General features: G+C 36.6%; 2 protein-coding genes across 2 annotated transcripts in view; both read left to right on the top strand.

Annotated features, from left to right (window-relative positions):
• The first annotated feature begins 1,031 nt into the window (after positions 1-1,031).
• LOC121733674 (dnaJ homolog subfamily C member 21) lies at positions 1,032-5,084 on the top strand. The gene is made up of 7 exons (XM_042124000.1): positions 1,032-1,464; positions 1,586-1,730; positions 1,974-2,121; positions 2,256-2,470; positions 2,661-2,885; positions 3,897-4,217; positions 4,410-5,084. The coding sequence occupies exons 1-7, from the start codon at positions 1,274-1,276 to the stop codon at positions 4,938-4,940; spliced, it is 1,776 nt and encodes a 591-aa protein (XP_041979934.1). The 5' UTR covers positions 1,032-1,273; the 3' UTR covers positions 4,941-5,084.
• A 7,688-nt stretch (positions 5,085-12,772) lies between these two features.
• LOC121733627 overlaps positions 12,773-25,011 on the top strand; it is a 36,120-nt gene continuing 23,881 nt past the window's right edge. Inside the window, exon 1 of the mRNA XM_042123939.1 lies at positions 12,773-12,893. The gene's annotated coding sequence lies outside the window, so the exon portion shown is untranslated. The remainder of the gene's footprint in view (positions 12,894-25,011) is intronic.

Below are 25,011 nucleotides of genomic sequence, written 5' to 3'. Positions count from 1 at the left end.
ACTACTTATGTCCCCGATTTGCATAGGAATCAACTTCTCTGATAGTACATAAGTATTTTGGTACACCTAAAAATATGTATAAAAAATAAATACACTCTTATTTCAATTAAAAAATCACTTATTAAATATAAAAAATATTATAAAGTTATTAAGTAAAATATGTCCATTTTCGGTAATTCTATAATACAAACTCTCAAAAAAACAATAATTTGTATTAGATTTCGTTTACTGTCTACACCCCTATTATTGTATTCCTGCCTAATTACTGGTCAATAGTATGCTAAATACTTACATGACACTAATAAAAGACAATAAAATTAATTATTTGATTATTTAAAAATAATTTAAAATTTTCCCCGGTTTGGGGAAAATTTCCCCACTTTGTTATGGACATTACTGACCTGTTGAAGTTGAATTAATATTTACATTATTTTATCAAAATACTTTAAAAATATGTTATCTTACCTATGAAATATTATTCCTTGATGTTTTTTGTGTAAGGTTGTATTGTTCTTGCACCATTTTACAACACAAGATGGCATATTTATTTTTATTTATGAATGACAAAGACGTGTCACCGCGATGCAGTCTAATTGCGTAATGGCGGTACGATCGGCTTATTACAGTGCGAGTGCGTGTGCAAGATGTGTACGTATGATCGCCTGGGCTTATTAAGGGTGCTTCACTCATTTCTTAATGGCGATCCGTCCGTATTTTTTTTACGTCCGTGCTATGTAAGTACTTAATCAAAATACGTACTTAATATTTAATAATATTACGTTTCTTGCTCTTTGGTCTCATTAAAATATATGATCCCACGTTCCATTTGATGTTAAAAACGATCAAAACGCTCAAAATGCCTCCTATTTTTAGCGTTTTCATCTTTTTCATTAAATGGAAACGCGGGGATTATGTCATCACTCATCATGACGTTTTTATTTTTTTATGGCTAAATTGCTCCCATGCCAAATACAGCTCACAGCCACAGACTACTACTACTGGATACTACTACTATGCTCACAGCTGTCAAAACTGCTGCGGAGTGCGCGGTGCGGTATTGTGGATATTGTGCATTGATCTAATTTTTCGGATCACAATAACTACATAAATAAAGCGAAATAATTGTTTCATCGAGTTGAAAATCCAATTAGATTTACTTAAAGTATTTCATTTTTATTACTAACATATGTGACAAAAAAATCTTATTTCTGAAATTACCGTAAAAGGTTACATTTAATAAATTCTACCTAAAAATAATGGTTTAAAATCGAAAATGAAGTGCCACTACGAAGTATTGTGTATTGAGAGGGATGCTAATCCCTCGGAGATCAAAAAAGCTTATCGCAAGCTCGCGCTGCAGTGGCATCCAGATAAAAACTTAGATAACTTGCAAGAAGCGAAGGAGCAGTTTCAGCTCGTCCAAAACGCTTACGAAGTGCTGTCAGACCCACAGGAGAGAGCTTGGTGAGTACTTAAACTATTTTAATGATATAAGTAAGACAATTTTTCACCTAAAAAATCCTTTATTACTATCTTTTCTACCATATCCTTTTGTATAGTAAAATGACAACTCATACAATTCCAGGTATGACAACCATCGTGAGCAACTGTTACGAGGTGCTGGCAGTTCTTATGATGATGACAGCCTCGATGTATTCCCATACTTTAGTCCATCTTGCTACAAAGGCTTTGGGGACGACCCAGAAGGGTTTTACGGAGTATATGCTGAGGTATATGTCATTACTCATCACTGCTACATTTCAGTACCTATTTGGTATTTACTGCTCTTAAAATTTTAATTTGATATCATTTATTATTATTAATCAATGAAAATGTGTACGAAATTTTGTGATATGTATTTTTTGTCTTTTCTGTTTACAGTCATAATATTAGAATAACTTTCATTTGTTTGTGGATGCATATTTAATATGTTAAAAAATTCAAACAAGTGATTTACTTACTATATTTTACAGGTATTTAGCAAATTAGCTTCTGAAGAAGCTGACTTTTTGGATGATCCAGAAGAAATCAATAGTATTCCTAAGTTTGGAACTTCTACTTCACCTTATGAAGAGGTGAATGAATTCTATGCATATTGGATGGGATTCTCTACTAATAAGAGTAAGTTTTTTATCCCTCTTACTCTAATATATTATAGTGCAATACAATAAACATAGTTTTTACTTTTTAACCTTTAAAATAAATCATGAGTATGTTTTCTTTTTTTTAAATATTATTGCACCAAATTTTTTCAGGTTATGTATGGTTAGATCAACATCAAATATCACAGGGTGACAATCGTAGGATAATCAAACTTATGGAGAAAGAAAATAATAAGATAAGACAAAAAGCACGCAAGGAAAGAAATGAGGAAATAAGAAGACTTGTTAGTTTTGTTAAAAGAAAAGATAAAAGAGTAATTGAGCATGCAAAGCTCTTGCAAGAAAAAGCAGAGGAGAAAAAGATTAAGGTGACTTGTTCTTTATTTTATTCTATCCACTAATTTGGGCAAAAGATATTACCTTTTTTCTGATTTCAACTTTTATGAACTGATTTGAATCTAACAGTATAGCATAATTGAATGAGTTAAACTACCATTTTAGGTTTTTAAAACATGATTAAAAGTATAATTAAATTAATAAGATTTTGTAAATTTATAGGCTGAACAGTTGAGAAGAGAGAGGATAATTCAAAGGCAAAAAGAGATAGAAGAAGCTAAGAGAAAGGAAGGGGAAACTTCATTCCTGCAAAGTGAAGACTACCAGAAGAAGTTGAGTGAAATCGAATCTCTTTTGGCTGAGGAGTTTGGTTTTTCATCGGACGATGATACTATTAGTGAGGGTGGTATGGAGAGTAGCAATGAAGAGAGTTCTAAAACTGAAGAAGTAAGATATTTTTTAAACATAATACAATACATACATACAATACTAATTAATGCTAACTCCAACTTTGTTGAGCCAAAATTTGTTTCTAAGTTGACATAATCTGACCAAATGATGTATGTCCATCAACTTCCTATGACGTTGGTTACACGATCAGTTTCTCATCAATCTGGTAAAGATTGACGGAAAACTGATTGGAACCCACTGATTGATGGACTGATCATTTATTTACATAAGAACTATTTATAACCATCTATCTTTTTTTTTATTCAAATTTTTTACGAGGCTTAAAATGCACTTGGCATCAATGCCAGCCTCATAGTATTATTCAAAATATTAAAAATTAAACTATGCAACCCTTCATAGACAATAAATAAAATATTATTAAAGTGCGGGCCTCTTGCGAAAGTATTAATTTGCCCCCCAAACAAATTTCCTAAAAACAACTGGCTTCTGAGACCATGATTTTGTCCACAATCCACCAACAAGTGCATTAAGTCTTCTGTAACCCTACAGTGAATACAATGAGGGGACTCTTTCTTTCCTATCATATGATTAAACTTGTTGAGTGGAACGTTCATCAATCTTTGAATCAAGATTGACGACAGATTGATTGTGTAACCTACGTATATGAATCAATTTCTTCAATGGTACATTGTACACACTTTTGCATTTATATTACTTACTGTAGTTTTAAATGTTTAATACATAATGTATCCATGACTAGTTTTAGAAGTATGTCCAACATAATACTAGCCATACACTGGTGATAGAATAGCCTGTATTTCACACTCTTAGGACCTGTTTCACCACTTCCTGATAAGGCTATCCACCAATTAACTTGACAGATCAAGTATGGAGAATCTGTCAAAAATGTTGTGAATAGCCTATTAAGCTCTTTATCAGAAAGTGGTGAAACAGGCCCTAAGTATTCTTGCTTTATTTTCTGTACTATTTCCTCTTGGCTCTGACCTAATATCTAGCTAATTAATTATGTTTTACTTATCATTATAGGTCAGTGACAAACCCAAGTCTGCTACCAAACCAAAACAAGCATTGAAAAACTTGTTTTGCTCAGCTTGTAGTAAGTTGTTTAAGAACATCAACTCATTCGAGAATCACGAAAACAGCAAGAAACACAAGGAGAATGTAGCTAAAATGACGTTAGAATATAATATTGACATATCAGATGCTGAAGAAGATGATGATGATGAAAGCCCAATAAATGAGGACAGTAAAACCAATGGGGAATGTGAGAGAGTTGATAATTCCACTTCAGATATAGAAGATAATGATATACGAGAGACACTCAGTGATGATTCTGACAAAGTGCAAGTAAGTTTTTTGTTAAAATTTTAATAAAAAAAATGCTTACTATTTATAAATTTTATACACTATTTTTACATTCATAATAACAATGTCCTTCTGACCCACAGTTCCTGGATGTTCTATGAAGGTGACATTAGTAGAACACAATATACTTTTTAATTTTCATGGAATGTACTGAATGTTTTTGTTATATTCCAGCCCTTGCCAAAGAGTCACAAGAAAAAGAAAAATAAGAAGAAATCATTTATCCCCATGCCAGAGAGTGAAGGGAATGACAGTCATGACGAAATGAGCTTTAATGAAATCGAGGGGCCGTCACGCTGCCGTAAAGCTAAGAAGTTTAACATGCTCAAGAGTCAAATACAAGCTAAGAAGGAAGCCACACTTAAACTGGGATCTCAATCACAAACGTCTACGGAGAATTTGTATGAAGTGTCCAGTACAACTCCTACCGATGATGTTATTGTGGAATCTGGCTTTCCCAAAGACAGACCGGCTCTTCCTAAGGTGCAACGAAATTTAAAAAGCAAGAAGGTGGTAGACAGGAAATCAGTGCGACCTAAAGCTAGCGAGACCGAGGATTCCAGCAGCACGATAAATCTTAAGTGTGTTGTGTGCAAGACAGATTTCCCATCAAAGAATAAACTCTTTGAGCATTTGAAGAAAACAGGGCATTCCGTGCCGCTCCCTCAAACTAGCTTCACACAAAAGAAAGGAAAAAAGGGTTAATAAGTAAGCTCTATGTGCAATGAATTAGCTAGGTAGATATTGTTTTATTCATTGAAAAATCTGTGGATTTTTGTGATTCCTTAATATTATAATAAAAATTTATTTATTAAATTTATGAATCATCAATAAAGTATACCTCATAAAGTGTGTTTAATACAAATAATAAACCTTATAACAAATTATGAACTAAATACAACTACAAGATCGTTTTTAAAATATCACATGATTGGGGTGCTGTATTGCATAATATGTAAAAACTCAATAGCAGTAAAATTTTACTCAGGGCCCTCCCGCTACCATATGTGCAATGTGTGCATTGCACACGGGCGCCATCCTCTAGGGGCGCCAAATCGCCATCTTTAGGGGCGCCACAACCAAGGACCCAAAAATTTGCCTAAAAGGGGCGCCAAAATCCTTTTTTTGCACACAGGTGCCAGTATCCCTTACGGGGGCCCTGATTTTACTACACTTTCAAAGTGCATAAAAATAATAGAAAATACAGAAATGGAATTGTAACTAATGAAGTGATAAAAACTTCAATGGCCCAAATCTTAGTAAGTATTTTGTATCAAATATCATTATTCTAGTTCAGGTATGTCAGAAAAACTGTAACCTGGATACCCTCTAAAGGCGCAATAAGCGATTCTCATATGATATGCACCTGGCACCATCATGATTAGCCCTAAAACGATTACAGGCCACATCTTCTCGTAGTGTTTATTGTCTAAATAGCCCGTCGCAATAAGGCATCCAACAATCAAGGTTATTGTGCCACCGCCGCATAGAAACGCCGATAAACCTATGGCTTTCCATGGGATCTTCTCCGGTGGAGCTTCAAACTGGGCATCAGAGAAGCCACTATCATCGTTTGGTACTGGTGAGTATCCATCACTTCTCCGAGGCCTATACCTCGACATTTTCATTTGTACTTCCTAAAACAATTCCGGCATATTAAAAACCTAAAAATCCGTTATTATCAAGCATCAATTTAAATATAACACCTACTTTTTATTATTAAAATAAAAATTTTAGGAAAACAAACAATCGATGTCTTCTTCTTCTTATTTTCTTCTTCGTCTTCCGGTAAGTTGTCCGCAAAGTAATAAGCCAAAAAGCAGAGATTGATAATTTACATGTTATTGTTATTATATTACATAAACTTATACGACAGTATAATATAAGTTTATGTTATATTATAACATTTCTATCTCTTGCTTATATTTTTTAAATAATTAGGAGCTTCTTAATTATAAAAGATAATAATTTAGTTTAAAATATTATTAATATGTTTTTACATTTCACGCAACATACTTACAATAAATTATTTTATTGTATACTTACCTTTCAGCGTGTAAGAACTGACGATATACGATCGCCTAAATTCTAAAAGATAAGATAGTGATTGAGAACTCAGATTAACAGCTGCTATTACAAATAGTAGGTAGGTACCTAACTACCTAGTACTTACACTAGATAGACGTAGTACCATGGGTGTAGCCAGGATTCTATATAGGGTGTGGCCATAGGTCTTTGGTGGGGGGGGGGGGGGGGATTCGATCGCGGATTCTTAGAAATCTATTGTTATCGCGGCCCGCTTGGGAGTTGATAGGTTAAAAACAAATTATGAGCGAGCAAACAGGGATTGAATGCCTCCCCTCTTACCCCGCAACTCTCTCCGCTCTACGTTTATGTCGGCTGTACACTCTCGCCGAGAGCTCTCGGGCGAGAGTCTTGTGCGAGAGACCCTTGCCCGAGTGCGATCATGTACATTCTCGCTTAGTTCAATCGCAGTTATAACTCAGAGAAGATGGACCATTATTATTTATTTTTCTCTATGAGATGGACGAAAACACTTCTCTAGCAGCTGCCGTAGCTCTCTGTGCTATGAGCTATAGTAAATTACCAAATATTTACACAATAAAAATAAAAAAAATGGTGAAAACGTATCTACGAATTCTACGATCAATGATCATTGATCACCATTCACCATGCATCGAAAGATATCATTGTAATCCAAATTCCAAAGATCTATAATCATATTTAACTTTATTTCTCACAGAATAAATAATGGCTGATAACGGCGTCTATTATTGTTATTTTTCTGTTCTGCACTGTCTAGCGGCGCGACTAGTAGTGAAAAACGCGAGAGTGTACAGTAATGCGCTCGCTTTCCTCGCGAGACCCTTTGTCTCGGGCGCAAAATACCGACACCGGACCGAGAGGGTCCAAGACAGGCGAGACAAGGCGAGCGCACCCATTTACACTCTCGCACTCGGGCCGCCTCTTTGTGTCTCGGCGAGAGTGTACAGCCGACATTAGGTATGAAACTCGTGAGGATTAGCCAATGATCGCTCTTGTAGGGGGGGGGGGGGGGGGGGGGGGGGGGGGGGGGGGGGGGCTTGCCCCAAAACACCCCCCCCCCCCGTACCTTGCTACGCCCATGCGTAGTACAAGTTATAACTAAGTACAACATAATAATAAACAAACATTAATTAACCAATTAATTAATTGTATATCCTGCAATATGGCCTGAATTTTAATGTAGGTTATCTAATATTAATTGTGTCATACAATTAACATAATAGCTTAGTAATAAAAATCGGCCAAGTGCGAGTCAGACTCGCGCACGAAGGCATAGTAAAAGGAAGAGAAGTAAGTTATCTTCATACAAAGGTACCGCGCGCGGCTTGTATGTGTGCGCCGTAGTATCAGTGCGTCGCCACGTACGGCACACAACAAAATCTCGGCGGTACCAGCCTAGTAAAACTGGCCGAGATTTTGTTGTGTGCCGTACGCGGTATGTAGCGACGCATTGATACTATGGCGCACACATACAAGCCGCGCGCGGTGCCTTTGTATGAAGATAACTTACTTCCCCTCCTTTTACTATGACGAAGGGTTCCGTACCATTATAGAGTGAAAGTATGGAAAAAATGTGTTTTTTTTTTTGTTGTTGTTTATTTTGTTTTTACTATTTGTTGTTATAGCGGCACCAGAAATACACAATCAGTGAAAATTTCAGAAGTCTAGCTATAGCGGTTCTTGAGATACAGCCTGGAGACAGACAGACAGACGGACAGACATCGAAATCTTGAAAGTTTTATGCGTAGATAACCACTACGAGTATTATCTAACCATATTATAACATAGTAAGCGAAATTGTGGTAAATGCTTGCAGTTATCTAAGCGATGCTGTAATTTCCAAACTTTTATTTTTAAAGGTTCAGGAATTCTGTTCAGTGACTTTGGACCAAGGGACCTTCGTATGGAATTTCTCTTATTATTAATACATGTTTAACTTACTAGAAAAAACATTTTAACCACTATGAGTGTTTTGATAAATTTCAAGGATTTCCCTCGATTGCTCATAGATCCCATCATCAGCTCATCACTTTCGTAATTTTTGTACAAAATTAAGATTATATCCTATACAACCACACAAGAATTTTGAAAATCTGTCCACAAACAGCGAAATAATCATCAAAAACATCTACTTCGATCCAAAATATCACGAAAAGTACCAATAATAATTATTGGGTCATAATGACGTGATGACCCATGGTATAATTATGGTTATGATGATGATGATCAATCAAATTGATGAGTTAGCTTATGCTTTCAGTTGTTTAAACAACGCCGAAATTCCCGAACCTGTATCTATACCTGAGGATTCAAAAGTTATCTTCAGTTCCAGGGTATAACCTGGTGCCAAGTTTTACTTTTTGGTAGCATTTTCAAGGAGTTTCAAGGATTTCAAAAAGTCCCCTCGATTCCTCATGGATCCCATCATCAGATCACCACTTTTGTGAGCATAGTACCAAATTCGAAATCAACCCTGTACAACAACAAAAGAATTGTGAAATCGGTCCACAAACGGCGAAGTTATGGTTGAACATACAAAAAAAAAATTTAAACAGACGAACATAATTATAACCTCCTCCTTTTTGGAAATCAGTTAAAAACCGCATCAAAATCCATTGCGTAGTTTTTAAGATTAAAGGGAACAAAGGGACATGAGGGAAAAAAAGCGACTTTGTTTTATAATAATATTATGTACATAATACACCGTAGTAAAAAAGTACTCAGACGAACATAGAACCTCTCTCCTTTTTGGAAGTCGGTTAAAAATAAATGATTTTTTTACTTTTTAGTTTTTGCAGTACCTAATAATGAAGATGTAGAGTCCTACAATGATCTTTTGGCGCGTTGCGAATATCAGAATGTCTGGATTGTCACTCGATATCCCCATCACAATGTAAAAGTGCTACAAGATCGTTGTTAGTTTTATTCAAACAATTTTCTGCACTTTACAGTATTTTTTATTATTTTGGCGTTAGAATTATTTTTATTAAATTGTTCTGTTAATTTTCTTAAAAGCATCCACGAGGTTTAAAACTTATGAAGAAATAATATTAGCTTATTAGTTTGTTACACTCATGTCTTGAAAATCGCTTAGTAACCAGATTGTTAGCGCTGGAATGGCGCCAACACAAAGAACAACCAACAACCGCGGCGAAAGTGGCTGGAAATCAATATTCTACACCATTTCATATTTTACAAGCATCCATAGGATGTAAGTGCTCAAGTCTAAAATGCCTCTCACGTAAGTTGAGTGTGCGCAATACTCAGGTGGCAGAAGCAGCCCCGGATTATAGGCCGTTCAAGACCACGGCTGGCCGGCAACGTGCATAGGCCATAGATGCGCCTAGATTACGTTCATGGAACGGCGGAAACGAAGTGGCATATACTCCCTACCGTAATCAATATGTACCTATAATATTATATATTTTGGTCTTCCAAATGTGTAGAGAGTTCTCTGTCAAAGTAGCAGCGCTGAAAGACCAAAAAATTTTTTCACTTTTGTATGGGGAAACTCGTGACGCTCGGGCCCTTGCCCATACAAAAGTTATTTTTTTTTATTTTATATTATATTAATCTGCTACTTTCACTGTGAAATCTCTACAGGGAACACGTACACACCCTAAAGTATTATCACTTGTTTTTGTTACATTCTGTATAAATAAAATTCAAAGGTGACTGACTGATTGACATAGTGATCTATCAACGCACAGCCCAAACCACTGGACGGATCGGGCTGAAATTTGGCATGCAGGTAGATGTTATGACTAAGGCATCCGCTAAGAAAGGATTTTGATAAATACCAACCCCAAGGGGTTAAAATAGGGGATGAAAGTTTGTATATAATAATACTTCTCAACGCGAGCGAAGCCGCGGGCAAAAGCTCGTTACAATATAAGGGCGTTCGCTGCGTTGAGCGTTTGCGGGCGGCCGCGCCGTGGCCTCGACGGCTGACCCGCGTCATAGTCTACAGGCCCATGTCGAAAAGGGATAGGTCATATGAACCACCTGGTGACGCATATAGGACGATATTAGAGCATAAAATAATAAGATTTAGCACTATGTCGTCACTTGTAATTCAAAAGAGCATGTAGGGTGAGTACATTTTGGTCATATGATTCTGTACGGCATTTTTACCATCGATAGACACATAAAAAATATTAAGAAAGCCCGCAGTGCCGTACAAAAATGATGCGCCACTAAGTCGATATTTTTATTTTATTTTCTGACAATTTCCATGGTTTTGGTCATTTCATTTTTAACGGCATAAGTTTAATACTGTTTGAATACAGCTTCGAATCGAAATCGATTCCGCAACGCCGTACAAAAATAATGCGACAATGGAAAAAAATCGACGGTTACACTTACAACCCTTTTTCAGTGTTCCGGGGGGTGTTTTGAATCAACATAAAATTAATTTATTTTAGCCGAAATCTTTCATTTGTAATCAAAATATACTTACTCGCAGTGTGACTCCTAATTAAAGAATTACCATTAAGTAAGTACCATGAAGTAAGTACCATTTTAAAGAAAATGGTACTTACCTGAAAATCGCTGATATTTGTGAAAAAATGTGATAGCGTCCTTAAGTAATATGTAGTATTTTGGCAAAAATAATTTAGTGAAAACATCGTGGGATGTCTTAATGGTTAGGTACATGAAAGTGCTTGATCACGAAATAAATGTTCAATAAGCGAAAGCCTCGATTTTTTCTATTTCTTCTAAACTGGCCAACATTAAAATGTTTTTAATAAGCTTCAAAGAGTGAGCATTAGGTGAGAATGGCCTTCTGAGGATTAAGTACAATGAATTCTAAAAATATCACGTTTGATTTTCGAGACCACTTCACGTGCACGCTTATTTCTTTTCACGACGACTGACAGGCTTCCCCAACCCCACAAAGCTCAAGCAACGCTCATTGCCAATTCCCTTTAGCGACCCGTCAACTTCATACAGGTGCTATGCTGATCCTAAAGTACACAGTACATCAGGGATGTGGCTACACCACGGCTACACTGTATGCCGAAATGGTTTACAAGAGAAGGAACAACGTGGTTTTATACCCACTGTACAAAAATAATGGATAATATACAGAATGTAACAAAACTAAGTGATAATAGTTTAGGGTGTGTATGAGTCCCCTGACCCCCTGTATTGAGTACTCGGGAAAGTGAATAAAACAACACTAATAAACTATGTAGATGACGCCAGCAACTCCGAAAATTCGTTATTCGCGTGGGAACCGTGCATTTTTCTGAGATAAAAAATATCTTACGTACATTTCCGGGGCTCAAGTATTACCATACTCAGCAAAATCAGTTTAGCAGTTTAGGCGTGAAGAGGGAACAAACTGACAGACACACTTTTTATTTATAATACTAGTATGGATTAACCGAAATTCAAAAAAGGAGTATACAGTCAACCTTGACAAACAATTTTTGCGAAATAAAAATTCTCAGGATAAAAATCCTCGTTTAGCTGAATGCCGCATAGCCTTACTATTTACAAAAGTGGCGCTGTGGTGGCATCAACTTGTATTTTATTCCTGTAATTTGTGTGTATCTGGATTTGATTGTATATGACTGTTTTAGGCCTTAGGGTGATGGCATACTGTACTGTTACACCGCGCGATTTTGTAGAGTAATCATTACCTTAGTACTGTTGGACCGCGCGGTTTAGTAGAGTAATCATAAAACTTAGATATCCATCGCAAACACAAACAAATAATTCGATAAATTCATATTGCATGATCGCTTTCTAAAGAGGTATGCCACTAAATAAGAAAAATATGAAAAGACTACACCGATGATCACATTTCTTTGATATTTCCGATGCACCACTCAGCACCAGCATCGACGTCTTTTTAGACGAATTTGTGGCGAAGCTCGAAGGAAGAAAAATATCGTATAAAAATACTTATTACTTATATTATTCTACACTGGAAAGTTTTATTCAAAATTGGTATATACAGGGTGTAACAAAAATAAGTGATAATACGTTAGGGTGTGTACGTGTTCCTTGTAGAGAGTTCACTGTGAAAGTAGCAGCGCTGAAAGACCAAAAAATTTTTTCACTTTTGTATGGGGAAACTCGTGACGCTCGGACCCTTGCCCATACAAAAGTGAAAAAATTTTTTGGTCTTTCAGCGCTGCTACTTTCACAGTGAACTCTCTACAAGGAACACGTACACACCCTAAAGTATTATCACTTATTTTTGTTACACCCTGTATATTAAGTAAGTATATACTTTTTAAAAGTAGTCTATCTATCAGCTATCTACACCAAGCGCGCGCGCTAACAGGACTTCACAGACCAATTGACGTAGATTTGTTGACCACTTTAATTTAAGAAAAAAAATCATGCCGCATAAAAACCTAACCCCTTCCACAGTAGTCGCAATCGCGTTTAGGGTGCAACCCTTACCTGCGGCAGGGCGCACGCGCGGTGCTGCAGCGCGCGCAGTGCCGGCCGGCTTGTGTGCTGTCACTCCGCTCCGACCACCCCGAGCAGTCGCACGAGCTAGGGCTCGCGGCGCCCTAGGCCTCACCAGTACACAGGCCATCGGCTTCGCACACAGGGCCCGGCGGATAAAAGGTACGTGGAGGCCATCCAACTTCCGGATTACTAAAAAGTTGCCATTTTTGTTTTCCGGATCGAACGCAAAAGCGGAGATTCCCCGACGGAATTTTCAGCTGATTCGAAATAACTTAACGCCTATACATTTCCATAGTAATTGCCAACGTGGTTATCATCCGCCGTGGAATTTCCGCCTGACACACTTAGAATAACCCCCGGTAGCGATTAAAAATCAGTCCCCTAGCTGGGTCCGCCGCCCGTACAGGGGTTGCTCTGTATTGAACATCTATATATTTAATCTCATAATCCTGCTCATATAATCTCATTACTAGACCAAATTTCACCAACGCGACGACTGTTAAAGTTAGTGCTCGAATTAGTATCACGTTAGCTCTTTCGTTTTTCATATGAATAAAAGAGAAGACAGGTCATTTTAACAAGCTGTTAACACTAACAGACGTTGGTGAAATTGGGCCTAAGCATTATATCGATACCAAACTTCACACAAGTTATCGTTGCGTGGAACCGCGTAATTTTATAGCATTTTTGCACAAAATGTCTTTTCTACAGCTGTTTATCTGTAGGCAATGGAGTAGGTTTTCATTGATTATATACTACTAGTAACTCCCGCAGTCAGAATATTAATTACTTAACCGTAGTTATATGAAGATTTTGACATAAACCCCATACATTATATTAGGTACCGTAGCTAATGTTAACGTTCTTAAAATCTACTCAGAAATACAACAATTTTTATTTTTATTTTATGTCAAACTCGCCATTTAATTACAATTTAAGTAATTAATATTCGTCTCTCACTCAGAGACGCATATCACAATAACTGTCATGTTTTTGTGTAGATATTCTGATTTTTTTTCAGAATACTGTTTGCGGACTCTTTGTTTTTATTTAGAATGTTGAGTACAAGATATCTATAGCTTTTATCTTGATAAACTTTTATTACTAGCATGTCGCAAAAATATCTAATAAAGTGATAAATTCGACAGGATATTATATTTTAGCTCGCTAAAACCTAACTTTATGACGATTAAATATATTATTATGTGTCATATATGAATAATGATTGCATTCTAATAAGCCAATTAAATTTTAGAAAAAAATTTAGCAACGATATAAGTAATTTATGAACCGCGTTATTTTAAGAGTTGTGATAAAAAAATTACAATATTACTTACTTACTTGCATAGTTAGTGCAGATTATTTACTTATTAAATACATAATATTACCATAATATTATGTTACCTATTAATTCTGTCCGCTTGTTTATGTGAATCGAAGAATATGCACTTGAATAAACATAGAATTCTACATAAAATTTACAGGGTGTAACAAAAAAAGGTGATGATACTTTAGGGTGTGTATTCTTAATTCTTATACTCTTATTTATTATAGAGTTCGCTGTGAAAGTGTGTCCCTTATATAGTGTTCCCTGCAAAAGTAGCAGCGCTGAAAGAGCATTTTTTAATGATTTGTATGGGCAATCGCCCCAGCGTCATGAGTTTGCCCATACAATAGTTAAAATAAATACTCTTTCAGCGCTGCTATTTTAACAGGTGATTTATATACAGGGAACTCGTGTGCGCATCCCAAATTATTATCGCTTTGTTCTGTTACACACTGTATATCACAAAATCTTGCCTTACTAAGAAAAGTAATCTTATCCTATAAAGAAAGTAAATCGCAGGTACATTTTGTTACAATAGTTTCAAATGAAGCACTTAGCGAGAATCATGGTCTATTGTCTCTCACACGAAAGACCCACTTCAAAGGACTCATCTAATTCAATAAAGATTAAATTTTACTAAGAATTCTATTCTATTTGAAGTGGAGCTTGAGTTATATTAATTCCTATTTACTTATGAAGTAGCCGCCAACTAAAAAAGACTTTGGTTATATAAAGCCGTAGGTTTAATCTACACTAATATTAAATACAAATTCAAAGTACTTAAATAAATAAATATTTATAAAAATTAAATGTATCTGTCTGTCTTTTAACTCCTTACGCTTAATCCGCTGAATAGGTTTTGATGGAGATCTGTCGAGATAATTATTGACATTACGAGATAAAGTATGGTCATAGAAAAAGGAGGGGAAGTAAGTTATCTTCATACAAAGGCACCGCGCGCGGTTTGTATATGTGCGCCATAGTATCGATGCGTCGCCACGTACGGCACACAACAAAATCTCGGCCAGTTTTACTAGGCTGGTACCGCCGAGATTTTGTTGTGTGCCGTACGTGGCGACGCATTGATACTATGGCGCACACATACAAGCCGCGCGCGGTGCCTTTGTATGAAGATAACTTACTTCTCCTCCATTTACTATGGTATGGTCCCTGCGCAACCAAACAAATTGTCGCGCAACTTTCAGCGTTCTAAGGGCCAGGTCACAACACTGCGTTGCGGCGTCGCATCGTAAAAATCTACGACGCCGCAGAACGCATCGTGGAAATTTTCGATGCGACAGTGACTATTTCCAATGAGCGCTCCGACATCGCATCGCATTTCTGTGCGATGTTGTTTTTGCGATGCGACGCCGCAACGCAGTGTTGTGGCCTGGCCCTTAGAACGCTGAAAGTTGCGCGACAATTTGTTTGGTTGCGCAGGGACCATACCATAGTAAAAGGAGGGGAAGTAAGTTATCTTCATACAAAGGCACCGCGCGCGGCTTGTATTGTGTTATGTTAAGAAATGACTTCTCAAAAGCTAAGCCTGCATTTTTAGGGTTCCGTAGTCAACAAGGAACCCCTATAGTTTCGAACCCTGTCTGTCCGTCTGTCGGTCTGTCTGTCTGTCTGTCTGTCCGCGGTTTTGCTCAGAGACTATAGGACCTACAAAACTGTAATTTGGCATGAATACACATATTAATGATGCCGACAAAATGGTCGATGAAATGGTGATGGTGTAAATATATTTTTTTATGGTACCTTCCATCCACGCCATCGTGTGGGGTGTCGTTGGATAGGTTTTGTAAAACTATTATGAGTATTCATAGATCATTTTCCGATTTAGGGATCCGTTATCCGTAGTCCAGTGTCCACCCCTTCTACCAGCTAAAGCTAAACGATTGCTTCTGGAAATGTGATAAAATTAATGGGAGTACGAAATACGCTGAATTAAAAAGGAAAACTATCATGGCTAAGAAGACTTCATAAGTTATTGAGTAATAGTCGATCAACTAAAAAAAGTGTATTCGGCGAAGTATAAAGGAACTTTTCGTTCAAATTCCTTTGTGTAGCTACTTAGATGATGTTGTTACTTAGTGTACGTTATAAATGTACATTCAATGACCATACAAAAATTTAAAAACCTAGCGGCACCTACTACGGAACCCTACATTGCGCGTGGCCCGACACGCACTTGGCCGGTTTTTTATTGCAGAATCTATTTTTGTGCTAATGCTTTATGCTATACTAAAAGCCACGAGTCTAATCAAGGAACTTTACATTTACATAATATTATTAAAGTGTAATAGCAGAGACCAGTATTTTCCTTAGTCTATGGTGTTAGTAAGTAATTCTATGCCTCATTATTTTGATTACCATAAGATAGGTGTAAGTATCAAAATAAAAAAGCCTAGACTCATAAACGTAGAAAAAAAAGGCGGACGGAGTCTTATTATACACAGCACTCTGCACTGTGTCTTCAGTCGGCCAGCCGCCAGGCTCAGAGGCGGCGCAAGGCGTGGGCGGTGTGGGCGACCGCCCACGGCCTCGCAGCCTAAGGGGCCTCGCGCCCCTTGGACCACGAGGTTTTTAAAGGTTTTACGAGTTAAAAACTCAAATATTCATAAATAAAAAGTTTCATAAATTAAACTTTGGGTAAGTAGGTACTTATCAGAAATTATTTCTCTCAACAAATCCGTTCTTTAGCATCATCCATCAGGGGGCCTCGCATAATATTATATTTTAGGGGGCCTCGTAAGATACATCTTGCCCACATAAAATGTAAGGCTTGCCCCGCCACTGGCCAGGCTGACTGCATGTACATTTATTTGACAATCGTAAGAATGTTAAGAATGTGTGCGTGGCCGACTCTGAAGACCATAAAGTTAATATACCTAGCGGAATAGAGCAACAATCTCGAGCTGTCAAACGAAACCGAAATTGGTTTCATCTGTGTGTAAAAATATGACGTGTACGTATACATACACTTACACAAGCATGATTGAACATGAATTCTATGAGATTTAAATTGTCAACGTGCGGCATGTGCCGACTGGACGTCAAAAAAAGAGTGCTGCTGTCATGTATCACACGTCTCTTTTTACCACGCAGTGTTACTGATAGTGACATCTCTCTTGCTCAGGCCTTTGTTTCTCTATTCCGCTAGGTATATTAACTTTATGCTGAAGACACAGTGCTGTATATAATAAGACTCCGTCCGCCTTTTTTTCTACGTTCATGCCTAGACTTTTAACTTTGAGCAAGTATTTTTTATAGCTAATGTATTTTTGTCTGCGCTAGAAGCTTTTCCATTTCTTTACAAATAGATTTATTAAATTGTATATTTATTCTATTACTTGAAAATTCATTATCGTAACAAAATGGAACAAAGTAATGTTTACAAAATTACACGATGCCTTTGAAAGGAATCGGTGGCGTGCGAAAAATAATATTACATCACATCTTAATATTATTGAATACATCTGCAGAATATTATCCAAATGGATATCGAGTGAAGCTTTCGCCTTGAAACCTAAAGCCTTGGATGTTTGCACAATATCAGAAGCCAACGTATATTGCTACGTCATTTACGACATTGTTACATGAACATTAAAAAAATGTGTATTATATTAATGAAAATAAAGCACTATACTAATAATTTAAATTTTCAGACGAAACGTTTCAGAGAAACAAACTATCTAGCTAGGTTCAGGAAATTCCTTTCCATAAACTTCTAGCAATCCCCTCCAAATCCTGATATCCATGGGCGTATATAAGGGGGGGGGGCCCTGGGGGTCCCCCCCCCATTACTATCCCCATCTTACTTGTGAAAATAATTCAGTATTATTTTAGTGTGGAGCGTATTATTTTTTTTTATAAATATATTTAACATTCCGATATTCAAACTTAAAAAAAATAGTTTTGATTTCCTAAACACGTTAGTGACGTTACCTATTTGCTGCTGTGGAACCCTACATGGGCGAGTCCAACTCGCACTTGGCCGTTTCTGTATAAACGCCCGTGCTGATATCCAAGCTGGTCCTTTAAACTTGGTCTGGCACAAGTGGTCCTTGGTTCAGTTTTCATTGCAACGTAAGTAATGAGGTGAATTCGTTACATCTTAAGTAAGCCATACAAAAGTGATCTTTATTTAAGACACATTGTAGCTGTTATTAACACACTTGCCAATTTTGGGCCATTTCACGCATTTAAAAATGCATTGCCTCGGCACGTTGCAGTGTGAAGTGACCCTAAACCCTATATTTTGCTGATGTAACTTTCCGGTTGCCGAGATTAGATCTGTAGATCGCTGGGATCGAGATTGCTTTTCCCATTCGAATATTACTTTCATCTAAAACTGCGAAAATATTGGTGAACCTAGATATCTAAGTAAGGTTTCACAAGTATTTTATTAATGATTTAAAAAGTGAAAATGTCAAAATTTACATCACAACATCTTACTTGTGTTTTAAAAAGTCCAGACGTCAAAATCGAAAATTGTTACCACCAGAGACATGACACAAGCAATGAATTTCCTCAAAAGTAGTAGGAGTCTCGAGGGGATGTAGCATACCTGTATAACAAATTATGAGAATAGTATGAAAGCTACGGAAAAACTGCCAAAACTATCACAATCATTATTATTTTGCTACCCTCTGAAAAAACATTGAGGGCCTGTGTCACCACTTCCTGATAAGTGATAAGTTCCGGATAAGCTATCCACAACTTATCTGACAGATAGAGTATGTAGTGTCTGTCAGATTCGTTGTGAATAGCCTATCCAGCACTTATCAGGAAGTGGTGAAACAGTCCCTGAAAAAACCTCATATACGAATAGCCTTCAAAATAACGAGGCTTAATATCAAAATTTCTAAACGGTTTTAGAACAAAGCATTCGCTCGATGTATGGCCGGCCTTGACCGAGAACACTTTAAAGCTGAAATTAAATGCACTTTCAAAGGAAAATGCGGATAACATTTTAGACAGCCTTGTAGGAAATGTATTTAGTTTTAATTAATGGCAAGGCTAGCTAGAAACGTGGAGAAATTTTTGCTGCGGATTTATGTATGTAATACTACAAATAATAAAAAGTAAAAACTAAGGAAACGTAACCCCCATACTATTTTAAATTGTTTGGTTCCTTTCGAACTGTCGTGTAACTCCAGTGCAGCCTGATATCGCTCAAGGACACTATTGTTGCAAATGTATTAGGCGGGTCCACATTAAGCGAGCAGCCTCGAGCGAGGCGGACGGGCGTACACAGCAAGGTTGCCTCGCGCGAACAGCCCGAGCCATTGCTCACAAAGACACGATGGCACCGCACGTACGCACACCCGTGGCAGCTTATGCTTTTATTCTGCTATACACAACTATAAATACATACATACATACATACATAGTACATACAGGCCAAAATCATAACCCTCCTTTTTACTTCACCGTAGTCGGGTAAAAATAGGAGAATCTCGTCTGTATGATCCTAACAAAGACTCTATTTTTTTAGATCCTTAACAGGAATATTCATTTTGCGGCTGATTTTTCTCCAAGAATCTTCCCTCATCCCTCTGTTAGAGTAATTGGGATCCCTGGCATCCCAAAGCCATACATTTGCGTCGTATAAACTTATTAGTTGTCGACTCTGATCGTTCATTTTTGACCGCGGCACAAAATGAAGCATGTGACGTCCACACCGCGCGAGGCAAACGACCGAGGCACCTTTGAGCTTTTCAAAAAACCGACACCGCTCGGCTCGACCGCGCGCGCGCTCGTCCACACCAAGCGAGCTTACGGCGCATGTCGCGCGAAGCGTGCCTCGGCCGCGGCGCGCGGCGGCTCGCTTGGTGTGGACATAGTAAAAGGAGGGGAAGTAGGATAACTCCGGCCCAATCCGCGATATAATTACCTACTGTCTTAGTTGTCTACTTGTTGCCTAAGTTGTCAACTTTAGGCGGCGCGGAGGCGCGGCGGGTTGGTGTGGGAGCGGCCGTCCGCGCTTCGTTCGCGCAACCGCATGAACAGCGACAACGTCGCAGACTTTTAATAAAAAGTAAATCCTTATTGTGCATATTTTGAGCAAGTATATTTCGGCCATTTTTCGTGCATATTTGCATGCATATTTCGGCACTTTGATCGTGCATATAATCCGATGTCTAAATAAAATTATAAAAATACCCTGCAAAACAACATTAAAAACTAACGCCTGTCTCTTATACTTACTATAAACAAATCTGTTGTTATGATTCGAACTTTGCTTTATGTGTATTGTGATTTACAATTAGTCAATTACTTATTTTTATTTTACGATTTAAAATAAGTAATTGACTGTAAGTAATTAGTTAATATACAGTCTACAACACAGAGAAATCGGCAAATTACTATTACGTAAACAAAGCAATAGCGGCAAATTAGTTGACGGATCAAAAGTACATAAAACATTATCTTATTTATACTATGTTCTAGTGGGAAATTAGCCCTACCTACCTACTTCCTTTGTGTGATAGAAAACTAATACAATAAAAAAAGAAGTAAGTAGGTATCTGATCATCAAGTAAAAATTATTATATTATGCTAGAATAAGTGCGTAGTACTGACCTTTCCTGTGCAACAGGTAATTTAAACAAAGACAATTCTGGAATTCCTACCTACCTACTTCCTTTGTGTGATAGAAAACTAATACAATAAAAAAAGAAGTAAGTAGGTATCTGATCATCAAGTAAAAATTATTATATTATGCTAGAATAAGTGCGTAGTACTGACCTTTCCTGTGCAACAGGTAATTTAAACAAAGACAATTCTGGAATTGTTGCATTACTATTAAAACACCCAAACACACAGCAATATCTATTACTCCTGCGATTATGATCGGACATTTTTGATTCGTTTAGCCGTGGCGCGGCGCGGCGCGAGCGTGCAGCGTAAAGTGTTAGCCCCGACTGGTAATGCCGAAATATTGTCCGAGATTTTGTTGTGTGCCGTGTGACGACGCATTGATACTATGGCGCACACATACAAGCCGCGCGCGGTGCCTTTGTATGAAGATGACTTACTTCCCCTCCTTTTACTATGGTGTGGACCCGCCTAATTGAAATGTGTACCATAGGAGCGATTCCATTATCGCGGGTGCAACATTTTGACGCCCTTAAAGCGTCCTACTGACAAAATAAAACACATTTATTAATAAATTATCTTTTGAAGGGATACATTTTAACTAGTTCAATCATAAATTGTAAATGAAAACTAAAATTAAATCTAAGAAAAGCCATAAAACATGTTTGAAGTACTATCGCGGGTGCAACCAAATTGGTTCTCTATTAAGAGCTCGGACGAGTTCATTTGAGAATACTGCTAATTGTGGAACTTTTAGTAATTTATTAACCCATATTTCAAAAGTGTTTAAGACAAAGAAATGATTTAACTAGATACAATTAATTTAAGTAATTAGTACTAGGAATTATTAACAATTTTCACGATCGCGGGTGCAACATCAGATTATCGCGGGCGCAACGAGTCTAAAGAAATTGAATTTATTCATAAGTCTGCGACTAATTTCTACATTTTTGATATGCAATACATAATATTATTAGTAAATTGTAATAATACTATTTCAAATTTTATTATTTTTTAATTATCAGTCATTTATCGATCTGAGAAAAGAAATCATCTAATTCACTAAAAACAATTAAATAATGTAACTTAAGCAAACCTTTTTTGATGTATTGTTATAAAACCGAACTGCAGCACTCCTTTAATTCAAAATTAAAATTTATAATTTATAAGAATAGGAGAGAATTATAAGTAAAAATATTTTTTTCAAAGAAAATTATTAAATATTTATGATTTTTCCTGTCATTTGTAGCATTTCTTCTAAAATATTTAAAAATAAAAGAATATAAATCATCATTTTGAAACATCTGTTAAGTAATACATGAAATATTTCGAAAAATATAAAACACGATGTGACTCCATTCAAATTTTTATAAATCTTGTAATTACATGTAAAGTATTGGTAACAAAAATAATCTAACGTTATTGTTTACCTTAATAATATGAAATAAGACGAAAATTACTACAATAGTCAAAAAATAATTTGTTGCATTTCCAATTGTACTGCTTCGATCGCGGGCGCAACCACTTTAAAGGTTCTGTTTTTTTATTAAAAATAATAAAATAGTTTGTTCCAATGATTAATTCTAATTTCCCTCACATTTCTCCTTATTTTCACAAAGTTTTAAATTATTAACAACATATTTTAGCGAGAAAACTAAACTTTTGTACCTTTTTTATCGCGGGTGCAACCATGGCAATTTTCCTTTAATAATGTTTGAAAACTATTTCAAAATTGTTGTTTTTTTTTGCACCGAAATAGAAACTTATGTTATACAGTCAATATTATGTAATGAAATTCAACTTCGAGATAGTGATTTAGAGTAAAAATGATCATGTGTGGCATAAGCAGTTTTTCTCGCGCCGTTAGATGATATCACTTCAAAATGCTCTAAATCGTTCAAATTACAATTTTTACTCATAAAAGTTCTTTTGCTAGTAAATATACATCTTTTTATTTATAATTCAATAAAAAAATGTAACAAATGCCATACTTTAAAAATTCGTGTTGAGGGTCGTCTCTAGCGGAATCGCCCATATATAGGCTGCTTTAGGTACAAATTTTTGAAGCAGCCTCTACACGTTGGCCGTGTTTGCCGAACAGAAGAGGACGGCGCTATACTAAAAAAAGATATTGAATTATTTTTTAGCGTCTTTCTTTCTGGTATAGCGCCGTCCCCTTCTGTTCGGCAAACACGGCGAACGTGTAGAGGCCCTATCACAAGTATTGTAGAACATGTTTTTTGCAAAGACTTCTATTTAATAGAAGTTTTTGGTTTTTTGACGGAGTTACTTTTCCTTAGTTTTTATTATCCGTAGATCACGGACGTAAAAAAAGTACCGTAGATGTAATACGTTTATTTTGCTGACATATCGCGTACAACCAAAAAAACAGACCATGATAATAGTATTAATTTACTGTAATAACGTAATAATATCTACTAATTGATTCGGAATACGTGGTTTTGCCATGTAGACGATGCCTAAGTTATTTCGATAATGAAATTATCTTAATGATTTTTTTATTCTCAGACTTACCTAATAAACGTGCAAAATTTCATCAAAATCAATCCAGCCGTTTCGGAGAGGTTTGGCACAAACAAGAATTATTACAACTGGCTTCTATATTTTTCCAAAAGTTTTTGTTTTGATTTACAAGTTTTATTCATGAGCAATTTATAAAAATATTCAAATATGTTATACCCAAAAAATCTTATGCAAATATAATACAATGTTCTACTTTGTATTGTTACTTTTATGCGTTTTATTAACTTTTAATTTGCCAAAGAAAATAATTTTCTTTGTAACAGGCTCCTGGGTGTAATCGTCGCCCCATCTTGTAGAAGCTCACGCTATCCCGACACGCAACCACCCAGAGCCTGTAGCCAAAGGTCAAGATGTTTTCTTTATCGCTTCTTTATTGAATCGCCGACGCGAAGATCGCCGATCAAAATGTATGGAATTGACATAAAGAAGCGCTTACACGGGCAATAATTACGGCAATAATTGCTCGGCGACACGAATGGAGCGATATGGAGCAATTACCGCCGACGGGACAAAAAGTTTTCAATGTTCCCGGGTCTGAATGTGTATTAAATATGTGTATGATATAATAAAAATCTTAACTATATGTATAGTATAAAAGTATTAAATATATTTTTCCGTTGTCTGGTACCTGTAACACAATGTTTTTAGGTACTTTAGCACGGCCTATTACTACCACGGGGCCAGACTGACGTGGTGTGAAGCGTCCATAGATAGATATTAAATCCATTCGCTGCGTACGCTCCGATTCCAATCCGGTGGACGCGCAGCTTAAAAAATTAAAGGAAATGAAACAATGTGCCTTGAAAAAGCATCAAATAACGTGACACATATTATTTTTGTATTGCTATTAAAAGTCGTCGTGTCACGTTTCGCGAACACGTTTTGGTGTGTACTGATTGCCTAAGGCTGCCGGTGGTTTAGGTATTCGATTTCCGAATTCGTTTTCCGTACACAGAAATCCGATTGCAGTAGAAAATACCTTTACATTAACACGTTCATTTTTTTTCAAAGTTAGCGAATCGCGAGTGAAGAAATATGTACGTTTGCGACCTGCGTCTCACGGAATTCCAGATCGAAATTTCACTTTAGGAAATCGAATACGGTAAAAAAGAGGTTTTACTGTAGATACCGTCTTGTTTATGCGATTGATAAATATTGTTTGGTAGCATAATATTATGTTAGCTTGGGGCGAGCGTGTGGCCGCAAGTCAGCTTTTCAACTTTTCCTCTCTTCCGATTAATTAACCCTTTGCACCAGCTACTTTTTAGTTTTCTAGTCCATTTGAATAAGGTTGTGACTTAAGACGAAGTGAATACTATATAGCTTTTATACCTAAAATCTTCACTGATAGTAATTATTATTATAATTGATATGATCAATGAAATAATATCATACATATTATTATTGATAGGGGAAAAAGTATTGTCATTATTCTATAAATACATACAGTACTCCCAAACTAATAATACGCATGGAAATCTTCGCTAATTGTCGTAATCACGGAAACACCTGAATCTATGAAACGTAAGAGCTCCAAACAATGCACTTGCATTTTGCACCCTGTTCAAAGGAGATAGAAGTAATTTATACAAAGGAGATAGAAGTAATTTGTAGTCAATAAGTGCTATAGCACTTATTGACGGACGGACGGACTATATAGTTCTAACTCACCGGGAAGCCATCGCGGCGTTACCATTTTAACGTCCAAGCAACGTCAGGCGCCTCTACGTCGCTGCAAAGCGCTGTTTCTCTTAAAGTTAAATTTAAAACAGCGCTTGCAACGACGTCTTCCGACGCTCG

The sequence above is a fragment of the Aricia agestis genome, chromosome 14 (assembly GCF_905147365.1).
Source record: "Aricia agestis chromosome 14, ilAriAges1.1, whole genome shotgun sequence".
Taxonomy (NCBI): Eukaryota; Metazoa; Arthropoda; class Insecta; order Lepidoptera; family Lycaenidae; genus Aricia; species Aricia agestis.
The sequence above is the reverse complement of the archived record's forward strand: the minus strand, read 5'-3'. Positions and strand labels throughout refer to the sequence as shown.

Coding starts and splice junctions, on each gene's coding strand:
- LOC121733674 (XM_042124000.1), top strand. CDS start 1,274: ATGAAGTGCCACTACGAAGTATTGTGTATTGAGAGGGATGCTAATCCC. Junction 1,731..1,973: donor TTTACGGAGTATATGCTGAG/GTATATGTCATT, acceptor TATATTTTACAG/GTATTTAGCAAATTAGCTTC. Junction 2,122..2,255: donor GGGATTCTCTACTAATAAGA/GTAAGTTTTTTA, acceptor AAATTTTTTCAG/GTTATGTATGGTTAGATCAA.